Source organism: Copadichromis virginalis, linkage group LG13 (assembly GCF_057382275.1).
Source record: "Copadichromis virginalis isolate Kocher_CV1m ecotype Utaka linkage group LG13, C_Virginalis_male_GT1.1, whole genome shotgun sequence".
NCBI lineage: Eukaryota > Metazoa > Chordata > Actinopteri > Cichliformes > Cichlidae > Copadichromis > Copadichromis virginalis.
This window is the reverse complement of record NC_140630.1, coordinates 16,637,814-16,650,141: the sequence shown is the minus strand read 5'-3', so window position 1 is coordinate 16,650,141 and position 12,328 is coordinate 16,637,814. Positions and strand designations below refer to the sequence as shown.

Below are 12,328 nucleotides of genomic sequence, written 5' to 3'. Positions count from 1 at the left end.
GTTTATTTCAGTGTTTTATTTGTTCCCGATTAAATCGGTTTGGCTGTGATTAGCTGACTCTGAATTAAATCCAACATTAAATTATCAGTTTGTTTTTCACCGGAAACAAAAACAGCATGTTAATATGTGGAGATTCTGAAGGCTGCTTCAAAAATGATCAGATTATATTTTAAGTATTTGTTCAGTTCTCTTCCAAACCCCAGCAGCTGTCTGCTGTAATTTTTGAGTATCTGCTCAAATAAAAATAAACGCGTTCTAGCATCCCACCTGTTTGTTTTTATTCAGGCGTACATGTACACTATTTTTATTAATAGAGAGATTTCGCTACAGAGGTTAAACATGATAATAAGTCACTTAGATAACTTATCAATCTTAATGTTTGGTTTGCTTCAGTGTTTTATTTATTCCTGAGTACATCGATTTGGCTGAGATTAAAGTTAAACTTCATAACATATTAATCACAGAGGCAGTAAAAACTCCGGACGTGTGACATCATCAAGTACGCTGGTGTTGCTGTACAAATCTCGAGTCCGTTTTGGTCCTGCTTATACACGAATATACTTTAAGTACCCCATGCACAGGGCAAACGTATTTTATTTGATTAATTTACTGATATTACTGGCTAAATTTCATATACATAAATCGAAACCATCCTTTCAGTGCTTCTTAAACAAAACAAAATATGTTAAAACCAAACAACATTCTCAAAATGTAAAAGCTGTGGAGACCTATGTTCCCTGTTCAATATTATGTGATTCTTTACTAGACTTTGTATAGCGCTTTACGGGAACTTTTTGCGTAAAGCGCTATACAAATACAGGCCATTTACCATTTTAGACTGTATGTATTTAGTTTTTTTATACGAAACCCCCTGACATTGTGTTTTGTTAATTTGTATCTGTATTTTGTGCTTTGTCAATAAAGCGTATTAAAAAAACAAAAAACAAATCGCGGGTCCGTACTCGCATTCTCGGCAAGTACGTACTCCCGTGCAGAGAACGCGAGAACTCGCGTACTTGAGAATTGAGAAAGGGCCATGGTTTGCAGGTCCGCCTCACCGTGTGAGCTAAGCAGCTATGCTTCAAATAAAAAATCGTATGAGGTACAGCTCGCTGGGCATCACTGCAGCGCGCCTGTTTTCTTCCGGCCCCGTCGAGAACCCGGTAGTATTTTTGGACATCGACGCTGACAGCGATCCTCTGGGGAGAATAATCATTGAGGTAGCTTGCGATTATCACAGTCGCCTCCAGAGACCTTGATCTGACCTGTAGCGTTCATATCTGTCAGTAGCCAGACCTGTGCAGATAAGTGCATGTGATTTGTTTTATCTTGCAGCTGAATGCAGATGTGGTGCCAAAGACTGCAGGTAGGTGAAGCCACGTTCTTTCCACGATGGGCTCATCGTCATTCATTTAAAAAATCCTTTCGATCCACAGAAAACTTCAGGGCTCTGTGCACCGGGGAGCATGGCTTTGGATACAAGGGATCTGTGTTTCACAGGGTCATCCCCGAGTTCATGTGTCAGGTACAGTTTACAGTGAAGGTGCAGTGTCATTTGGCATGTTTTCTGCTGTTGTTTTTTCTCTTGCAGGGAGGAGATTTTACCAACCACAACGGTACAGGAGGGAAATCTATTTATGGGAAAACGTTTAAAGATGAAAACTTCAAGTTAAAGCACACTGGTCCAGGTACAGCTCCACAGCTTTGAGGGGTTACACTAAAACAATAAAAACCCTTTTCACATATTCAAAAGATGCAACATCAGTCAGTCACTTCAACTCTGTGATCAGTGAATACAAACCCTTTCACCACTGTTTTAAGACTTAAACACCAAGTGGTTTTATACTGTTATCAAACCCCGCACTGACTTTGGAAGGAGTATTGCAAAACTGTAGCCCTATGGTGGCCTCAGACACAAAAATGAAATGTGAAGGATTTATTTGAAACAACTAATCAGCCAATCACATGTCAGCAACTCAAAGCATTTTAGGCTTGTAGCCTGCTGAAGTTCAAACCAGGCATCAGAATGGGGAAGAAAGGTGATTGAATGTGGCATGGTTGTTCGTGCCAGATGGGCTGGTCCGAGTATTTCAGAAACTGCTGATCTGCTGGGATTTTCCCTCCTAAAGATCTCTAGAGTTTACAGAAGTAATTTGACTAAAAACACTAACGTGCTGCTGGACAGTGTTCAGGAAAGTGAAAAAGTTTGAGTTCTTACAAAAGTCTAAACTGTTTTGATGAAATTAAGGTGAGAAGGACATCAACACAGTGATAAAAGTATCTTTAGCAGTGAAGTATGGAGCTGTGTGCAAAGAAACAATATAGGTGGGGGAAGGTCTTACTGATTAGAGAACTTCATTAGGAGAAGTGAAAATTGCACCAAAACTGAACTTCCAGGTGTTATGTGCCAGCTGTTCTTCTGCATTTTAATCCCACTTTTTCTCCACTAGATGGCAGTGCAGAATCTCATGCAGCGTTCAAACTGCTGGGCATATACATTTTGCAATCCTCATGTGAATGACCTAGTTTAGTGAGTCAACATGCACTAATCAAAATAACTCTGTTTGTTGAATAAACATCATCCATGTGCACATTATTTAGTGCTTTGCATAATCACAGCGTGCGTCAGATCACAAGAGAAGTGGCCCTTTTTTTTTCTTTTCTTTTCTTTTCTTTTTTACAATCTTGCATGACGTTGCTGTAATGAGGCCTAAATGTCCTTGGATCAGGAGTAAAAAGGACATGAAGATCTTGTTTACATCATCTAGTTCAATTGATTGCTTTTTCTTCTTCTTCTTCTATGGTTTTCTGCAGGAACGCTTTCAATGGCAAATTCAGGCCCGAACAGCAACGGCTCGCAGTTCTTCATCTGCACAACGAAAACCGAGTGGTAAACACCCCGTAGAACTTTTTAATCAGTCATTTCAGACTCCAGTTCGTGCCTCATCAATCACAAGCTGCTGGAGCCACTTTTTCATCTTTTCTTTTTCGTTTTCTTGTCTTTCTTTTTGGGCAGGCTTGATGGTAAACACGTGGTGTTCGGGCAGGTGAAGGATGGGATGGATGTGGTCTCCAAGATGGAATCCTTTGGTTTACACGACGGCGGTGTGATCAAAAAAATTGTCATCACAGACTGCGGGGAGATCAAATGACGCCCGAGCGCACTCACAGACTTCTGCTGGATGAGTCATTGTGCAGCAATCTAGTACTTACTCTGTCCTGGCTCGTGTGTTCGTGCACTCTGAAGGCGGGGCTGTCGCAGGTGATCAGCTTTTACTCAAATCTGTGCTTTTTAACTTCTGGTTTTGAGGTTGAGCAAAGCCAGAGGTTTCTAACACTCAGACAGACCTTTTTACTCTCTAAAATCTTTATTCAACTGATCTAAATTGTATGCAAGCATGTAAAACAATTGTGTGGTGATTCATACTCCAATAACTGCCAAATAAATGACTGATATTTTTCGACTTTACCAGCTCTGGTCTTACTGCAAGACATTTGCTCTGATGTGCCACAAATCTTGCTGCTTTTAAAGCTTCCCGGAAACGATCCAGCGTGCTTTTTTTAGACACTGGCTCCAGCGCGACTGACTTCCTGTCCATCAAGAGCAGGATGTGACATCATGTGACATTCCACCTACACTGCAGCTGAAGCATCACATGTATGCACGATGGGCATGTGAGCTAGAGCCTCTTAGGGTGAAGTCGTTTCAGGACCTGAAATTGCTTTTTTATTGAGACGCAGGGCGTCTTGAAGAGGGAGAGAGACATGTCTGAAAGCCAGAGACTGGGTGGTGCTGCTTATCGAGCTAATACTTTATAAAAGTAAATAATGAAGAAGAAAAAGGCAGCTCTTGCCCCTAAATGAAACCATATGTGTGCTGACCTTCCTCCGTTTGTTTGAATTCTCAGATTACATTGTTGCCATAGAGATTTTTCGGCTCTCGCTCTGTTTGAGCTGGAGATGTTGTAACAAACTTGATATAATTTGGGTCCCCACCCTCGGGTTTAGTTTTAGTTATTTGGAATGCATGTCCAATAATGTGTATGGAAACTTGGCTCCGGAGACGACTGTGCCATTTCTTTTTACCACACATGCAAAACAATGACATCTTTACAGCTGGTGCATGCTGCTGCTTCTCTAAGTGTCTGCGTTATCACAGAGTCAGTGGGCATCTTTTTGTGGGGGGTTTCCTGTCCACAAGTGTTGGGAAATGGGGGAGGGGGTGTGCGTCCTGGCCGGTTTACATGTCTGTTATCTCTCAGCACTTTCATGGCAAGTGGGAAAAAAAATGTTTTCCAAGTCTCTCGCTCTTCTGCGTTACACAACCACCATGAATAATCCATTAAAAGCCCCGTTATCGTAATCTATACGCTCAGTGTTGCGTAAGCCTCGCACTCAAGAGCGATGGCAAAAACACTAACGAGAGGAGCGCTCACAAAAACAACGTGTTGCTTTTGGCTGAAATCAGACACCAGAACGAACACCTCCCAGTTAACATAAATTCGGCACAGGACCTGAAAACAAATGAAAACTGCGCAACCCGGGTGGCTTTAATTCAATGTGACTTTTATTCATCAAACTCTGAACAGCACTAAAATGTTTTCCCAACTAACAAATAAGGCACATTTTGGAATGCCGTTTTCATGGACATGAAAAACAGACCTGTGGTCGACTCTCGAGGCCACGACTGTCCTTGCTTTTCCCATAATCATTGTCTTTCCCGACCGCACGCCTGCGTTCTGTCCAAATCAAATATTACATTATTGCAATACTGCATGACAAACATCTCAAGTGATACAGACAGTAAAGAATACAAACGAGACTCTCTGACTCGACCACTTAAGTGTTAACACGTTACATTCAGTAAATATGTATTATCTGCAGAGGCTACATTTGCGGTAAATGAGGACTAATAACAATCAGACGTTGCTGATAATGTTAAAAACAATATTTACTTTAGCAAACTACTGTAAGGTATTTAAATAGGTATACATTGCACAAAAAAGGGGATATTTCATTCAAAACACATGCACATGCAAACTCTAAAATAGTTCTTTGTCACACACGCTTCCTTGACAGAAGTATACACTCGCTACACTACCAATATAACATTTTATAATAGTTTCTTGTTATCGCTGCTTTAACCAAACTACATCTCACAGTTTAATGCGTTTATACAGTGGTGAGTATCCGTCACTAATTAATAAAAACATACTTTTCTGCATGTTAACACATATTTTCATAATATCGTTTACAAAATGAATACACGTGGCTGTATGGATGCATATGGCAGCTCATAATTAGTCACATAGCAACTGAATAATGGGTTATTCAACTCTGATAACATCAATAAATCAAAAACACAGAAAAAAAAATACAATGGCTTATAATTGAGAAAGGTTATTAATTATGTACCAGCTTTTTTTTCTTTTTAATAATATTCTATGTAGACATCAATATTTCCTTCTTAGTGTAACTTTGTTGCATATTCTATACAAAAAGTGTTGTAAAAAGTCTTTCCATAAATATTTCTGCAGGATAACCCTTCAGATTATTGTAAAACATAAAGAAGAAGAAAAAAAACAACAACTCCCAGCTTTGATTATTTCTCAGCAATAGGCCCTTCTTCACGCCGGAAAGAGAAAAAGCTTTGATATTGCTTCAACACTTCAAAAGAGCTACTATCATTGAAAACGATGGCCATCAAATATATACATAAAACAGTCGATCTTTGTCAGGGAAATAACTCTTGATTTTTTGCAGATTGCTTTAAAATTTTCAACATCTATTAAGAGTTCCAAAATACACATCTCATTCATAGAAAATAACAATTTTGAACTGAAAAGGTACTAGAAAAGTCAAGTATATGTAATTCAAGACACTACATCTGAAAGCAGAGATTTCGCTTTCTTTCTTTTTCTTTTAAAATGTATCAGCTGCTTCCATTGGCTCTTGAGTTGCCATTTTAAATGACCTCCTCATAACATGTCTCTGGGCGGAATCGAACTCTCTGACAGGATTTATCAACATTAACGTGATTCACAATAACTAATAATATTATTTATGAGGTTAGTTCATAAGGCATAATTGGTATGTATTCCTTTCACTACAGCCACATGGTCTGATGTAGAAAATAAGGTTACGGGAGACCTGTTAGCTTAGTGCCATTACACAGAACAAAAACAGACATTAATAAGAAGAAAAATGGGTTGTTCCCAACAGTGGTGAATCTTTCATAAAAATTGGGTCTTTACTATAAATGCAACGAGGGGCTTTCAGTTACTCCTTCAAAGGGACACTCCACAGATTTGTCCTTTAGCTACTGTAATATCTTTTGGGGCTGTGGAGGCTCATTGTCACGTGAGAGAAAATCAAAAAGCCTGTGTTAAAAAGTGAGGAGTTTTATTGTCAGCATTTAGTAGGCTGGGGAGTCTAGCATAGACTGTATATAGAAGATGGACTTGGACATGTCAAGGTTTTTGGACTTTGATCCTGATCTACGAGTTGAGTATTTTGGCCAACTTGTTCATCAAGTGAATTTGAAAGATGGGCCATATTTAAAAAAAAAAAATCACACTGTATTAAATAAGACTTGAAATCAGTGATTGAGAAGTAAGAATGACTTTGTGGGGTTCTTGAGGTTCCTCGTGTGATTTCAGAGTTTTCCACAATATTGGACGCGATACAACCAATGGTTATATGAGGGAAATATGTATATTTCCTGCCTAGTTGGCAAGTGGTTCCTGTAGCTGAGTAAAACTGGTTGCAAATAAGGCACTGCACCAGAAACCACCTCGCAATTGCGTTGGTCACTAGCAGATTGCTGCAGTTGGTTGTAGTTTGCGTGAAAGACGGCGACTTCCTTCTCTGCAAACACTGATGCAAACTAGAAACAGAGAACATTCACTTGCAAACTAAAAGCAGAAGACACAACTTCTACTTTTAAGGAAAACATTCTGTTTCCAGTTTGTGTCACTTCCCTGCGGAGATTAGCTGGCCAGTGTTTGTGGACAAGTCAGCTCATTCCATGCAAACTAAGAGTAACTGTGACCATCTGCTAGTGACCAAAGGTATATCAACAAGTTTTTTACCAACCAGTTGCAAAATACACATTTTTCCTCAGCGACGGCCAAAGAAAAATGTGGGGACCCCTTGGCGACCAGTAGGGGCCAGAGAGTCCTAGTGGTTGCCAGGGAGAGCTAACATGTTTGAAAACGTGCAACTTTGAAGGTAAGCCTCCATTTTTTTGGAGGAGGTTTTTGCTAATCAGCTGGGGAATACAGGATTCTTAGCAAGAGGTGGTTGCCAGGGGGTCACTGACTGATCTGTAGATCTCCACAATTCAGACTTTAGCAATAATATCCCAGCAACTGCCAGCAACCAGCTGGGAAATACAAATAAATCTCAATACTCAAAATGAGCTGGACATTTTCTCTGGTTGTGGTTTAGGAGGTAGAGCAGGTCATCTACCAAATGGATCCCTGGCTCCTCTAATTTGCATGCCGAAGAATCCTTTGGCAAGGTACTGAAGCTCAAGTTGCTCCCGATGCATTCATCGGAGTGTGAGTGTGAACGTAAGTATTATACAGAGCCTACAGTAACAGTAAAAGTGCTTTGATTGGGTGAATGAGGTTTGTGGTAAAAAGTGCTTTTGGACTTCAAGTCCATTTACAACCACAGAAGTCGATCCTCTATTGGCCATTACAAAGAATGTAAATTTAAGATGTCTTAACACTGACGCTGCTTTTGAAATCCATTGTTTATATACAGTCTATGGAGCTTACTTTAAAAGGCTACTGAGTTGCATAATAGCTGATGCATTTCTGGAGCTTGAGCCAAACTGAAAGTAAAGATATTTCATCCACTGCTGCATGCACTGTTATTTAGTGTCTTCTGCAGGCCTCCCAACTGGTGAAGCTGGAATAGTAAATCACTGGAGTGCCCTTTTAAATCAACAAATGGAATTTAGTTAAATTTCCCAACAGTGTAATGCACCAATATCATCCATTTCCACTAAAGCAAAACCGTGGGTTTTGTGAAAAAACATGCATTGTTAGCATGTTTTTTCACAAAACCCACGGTTTCCTTGAAAAAACATAACGATAACAGATAAAAATAACAATGAGTGAGGTCCACAGTTTGTGTCAACTTCATTCTGTTGTGAGGATCGACTAAGAAATAACATCTCTGTTGATATTCCATGACAACAGACCACAGTAAGATTGTTTTTGCCAGCTGGAAATGCTGTTTCAGCCTGTGCCTGCAACATGAATCGAACACCCACTATGCCAGTTCAACCGCTAATAGCGGAGCTTTATCGTTTTTCTGTCCTGTGTCACATCTTGAACCTACAACAAACTTACTCTGCATCACAGTTAACCACATGCACATAATACTGCTCCACCTCTGAGTCTCTCGCCACAAATCTTTGAAATTTCAAATGGCCTCTTAGCCTTGACACAATCGTTTTAAGGCACATACAGTATGTTATAGTATAAAATATTGTCAGCCAGTTTTTGTAAGGCTAGAAATACAGTACATATAAAACAGTTCACAATTCCTATACCAAGGATCCTCGAAAAGCAGATTTCCATAAATGATAACTAAAATAGTTTCCTCTTTAGTGCTTCACATCTGCATAGTGATATATGGAACCACAGTGGGTATTCCTTTTTCTTTAAAGTGGCTCTATTATGCTCATTTCCAGATGAGTGTTTTTATTTGTGGGCTACAGTGGAGTACTTTTGGATGCTTAGGTTTAAAATAAATATTTTTCAGGGGAGCCCTACAATCTTAAAAAAGGCATTATAGCTCCTTTAGGATCAGCCCTGTTTCCTGGTCCAAGCTCCTACTGCACTGGTTGAGGTTGTCATCTTTTTAATGTGTTTTAAGACTTTGCCCCGAACACCAAATATTTGAAGAATCACACCAAGATTTCAGTGTGGACCTTAGACTTAGGATCAGGACTTTTTTACAGCAAGTAATCCAAACCATACGGTCGCATATTAATGTAGCGGTTGTGCTAATCTAAGATGCTCTTTTGGCTGAAATTTGATCCGTTTTTAGCATCTTCTTTCTGCTCTGTAATGGCTTTATCTCTCCCAGCTGAACAGCATGAACAATTTAACTCAATTCTTACATTTTTTGTTAGCAAATGTATTTATATTAGCTTAAGCTAATAGCTAGCTCTAAAGCTAGCCACCAGGTAGCATATTTTTAGCATTGTCTGCTAGCCCAACTTCAATAATCCAAATGTCTACTCTATGATACTCCAAATGTCACTGCTTTGTTGTTTTGCATCTTTGTTTACGCCAAATGTTGTGCTTGTGTTTTAGAAATACTTTAGTCAGAACATGGCATATCGTCTTTACGCGGAAACTAGCTTGCTAACCTGGAAAATTCTCTGTTTTAGGGGATGCCTGGATGTATATATGTATAACAAGAAATGAGGAAAAAAATACATAATAGTTCCACTTTAAAGATATGGTTTCTGATATTAGGCCCCATAAAAATGGATGTAAACTTAAATCACCATAAATTTCAATACAGCCATGAATTCTCACCATCAACATATCACAAACCAGCTCTTCTGTCTCTCGACAAACCTGAAAAGCAAAGTTCTCCAAAGCTTCACCTCTCTTTAGGCACTCTACGCTGCAATTAGCTGTTGGACATCGTTTCTTCAGTGTACAAGCCCTTGGAAAGTTTTCCATCTTGCTTCACCGACTCCACTGAGGCTGCCAGACATCAACTGGCACTAAAACTTGGATAAAAAAGTCTCTCTGAATCTTTGTCAAGCAAACAGCTCCTTTTGTATTTTGCTATCTTGTGGTTAAAATCTATTCAGGATTTATGTGAACAGTTTAGGGTCCAAAATCATGTTTATCAATGCTAAACAAGCTGTGGCAAGCATTTTATCAATAGTTTTGAAACAATGAAAATATGTGACTGCCAACAATTACTAAACCATTTTTCCCCACAGCTGCTTCTGCCTATCTAGTGTCTATTTTTTCCAACGCTAACAAATAAATGAGAGGCAAGAATGACAAGAACAACAACAAAAATAGGAATAGGATAAATGAAGCGTTATCTATTAGCAATGCACTAAATCTAGCCCAAGGAGCGTTTTATACAACTGAACCTACAGTAGTTTCTAAAGACAAGTGGAAGCAGTTACACAATAATGCGATATACAAACATACAAAAATGTCTCTATATGTCCCAGTTAAAATTCAAATTGCACACGAGACAACAAGAAAATAAATAGGCCAAATGTAAGCTAGGGATGCATGGCACATTATCCCTCAGTTAATTCACAGTTAATAAGATGTGCTGCTGACCCTAATAAGGCAAGACATCAAAGGCCTCGAATACATTATGCCATCATGAGAGGCCCCAGTTAAATGTTCGTCACATCTACACACACTTCACTTGGCAGGGAAATGGAAAGCGGATCTCTGTAAACACAAAGCCAACAAACCCCAAGGTGAGGTAATCTATTGAGACAAATACTGTCAGTGATGCCAAGGAAATATAACCCCTGGTGCTAAATCATCAATATAATAATTTTTTTGTTGTTAAACATTGAGTATTGAGTAAATTAATCATGTGGTTCTGATACATAAGGCATAAAAAGTCAATCATTTTGGCCTCTTTTTTTTTTTTTGCTGTGTTGAAGAGCACTTCAAGAGATAGAGGCTGACCCTCAAACGTATTCTTGGATGTACTGTCACTGAAAGAGGAGGAAAATGACTAAAGTCTATGCTCCACAAGTGGCTGAGAAGAGGGAGCAGAATTAATTGATGTGGTAATAAAGGAAGGCATCAGGAGATTTGGGAGGATTAGACCTAATGTCCACATTAGATGTTTCTGAGACACTGGGAGGAAGACGTGAAGAAGAAAGGGTGCCATGTCGTGTTGAGGGAAATCTGGATGTGGACCGGGAAGGGAGGATGTATAATGTCTCAATGGCGGATAAAAAAAACAGGGTTTGGGATGGAGCGGCTCCTCTCTGCTACTGAATAATGATGAATATTTATTGCACACGGCGGCAGTAGTAGCCAAGGACTTTACACTTCTCGCACAGGTGTTGGGGGTGCTCCTTACTCTGGTCAGACACATCCAGGCCATCTGGCTTCTCTAAAGGTCGCTGGAGATACAAACAGAAGACCAATAATGAGTCATATTAAACACAGAAAAGGGCAAACCGAGCAAGAAACACACATAAACCTCTTGAATTTTGCAAGCCGTTTATTTAGCAACAGATTCAGGTCAGCTATACGCCTAACAACTCCAACTCTCATATTCTTCACAGACCTGATGTGTTATTTGCCAAATTAGATGCAGAGATATGGCAATGCACCATCAGCCATGCTGGCTAGCAATACATTTTAACAACCTGGTGCTAAAGGAAAAGATGCAGTATGCATTTAATCGTGATGGACTGTATGGAAATGTTGGCTTCAACACTGACCATCTTGGACTCATTATCGAGGACAAAGGTAACCTTTCTGGGCCAGCACGCTTGGAGGTTATTTTAACGGTCCATCTGGAAAATTTTATTTTTCATCTATTGTTTTTTTTTTCTTGTTAGAGCTTTGAACAAAACCTTTATTTATTCCAAGTGGTCTAGCTAAAGGAAACCAGGTTACCATGGGTCACCACAAGAAGATATTTGAGTCTAATGAGTCTTCCAGGAAGTGTTGAAAATGTATTATTGCTTTGTCAAAGACATTAGGTCCTTGATGAAAGCTGGAAGAGAGTTCCCTTGGAGGCTAAAGGGAATTGAGTTCAAGGCCCTGTACTGCAGGCATCACCCAGTGAAATGACCTTAAGGAAGAAACATCTACTATATGTAAATATAAAAAAAGTGGTTTTGCATACATGTGACCACAAACAATTTAATGTTAACTTGTCTCTCAGGTAGTCTCCGAGTACTAGTGAAACCAAAGCGTGAAAAGCGAACTAAAAAAATTGGAGGTTTAGGAGGCAAAAGTTTTGCCTTCAAAGTAAAAGTTGTGCTTCAGCACTGCAACCAACATCAAAAAGCCACAGCTTTTACTCTAAAGCTAAATATTCTCCATTTCTAGTTTCTGTCACTTTTTGCAAATTTTACTATCACTTGTCTTGAAAGTTGGCATCATTTGCAGATAAACATGAAAAACTAAAGACTAACATGGCAATCTGCTAGCAAAACCATCAGGGAATACATATTTTCTCTTAACAACCCGTTGATGCATCATATCGCATCCAACATGGCAGATTGGATGAACTCGTGTGATGTCGTGTGAGAAACCTCAATACACACACTGCATATGGTAAATGGTAA

At 39.4% G+C, this 12,328-nt stretch overlaps 2 protein-coding genes across 3 annotated transcripts in view; one reads left to right on the top strand and one right to left on the bottom strand.

Moving 5' to 3' along the window:
* The first annotated feature begins 996 nt into the window (after positions 1–996).
* On the top strand, positions 997–3,469 carry ppifa (peptidylprolyl isomerase Fa). Of its 2 annotated transcripts, XM_085477578.1 has the most exons (6): positions 998–1,220; positions 1,336–1,366; positions 1,437–1,525; positions 1,592–1,688; positions 2,815–2,890; positions 3,017–3,469. In XM_085477578.1, exons 1-6 carry the CDS (start codon positions 1,077–1,079, stop codon positions 3,150–3,152), a joined length of 573 nt encoding a protein of 190 aa, XP_085333704.1. In that variant the 5' UTR covers positions 998–1,076; the 3' UTR covers positions 3,153–3,469. The 2 variants fall into 2 exon arrangements, with proteins under 2 accessions (XP_085333702.1, XP_085333704.1); XM_085477576.1 differs by having other exon boundaries at positions 997–1,220; positions 1,437–1,688.
* A 1,076-nt stretch (positions 3,470–4,545) lies between these two features.
* The window catches only part of zcchc24 (zinc finger, CCHC domain containing 24), a 40,155-nt gene continuing 32,372 nt past the window's right edge, over positions 4,546–12,328 (bottom strand). The window contains exon 4 of the mRNA XM_085477575.1: positions 4,546–11,149. Within this exon, the coding sequence (XP_085333701.1) occupies positions 11,036–11,149 (114 nt within the window). The 3' untranslated portion in view covers positions 4,546–11,035. The remainder of the gene's footprint in view (positions 11,150–12,328) is intronic.

Bases quoted from the DNA above. Each gene is read 5' to 3' on its own strand.
- ppifa (XM_085477576.1), top strand. From the start codon at position 1,077: ATGCTTCAAATAAAAAATCGTATGAGGTACAGCTCGCTGGGCATCACT. The intron at 1,689-2,814 runs GTACAGCTCCAC...GGTTTTCTGCAG, and splicing joins GTTAAAGCACACTGGTCCAG to GAACGCTTTCAATGGCAAAT. The intron at 2,891-3,016 runs GTAAACACCCCG...CTTTTTGGGCAG, and splicing joins TGCACAACGAAAACCGAGTG to GCTTGATGGTAAACACGTGG.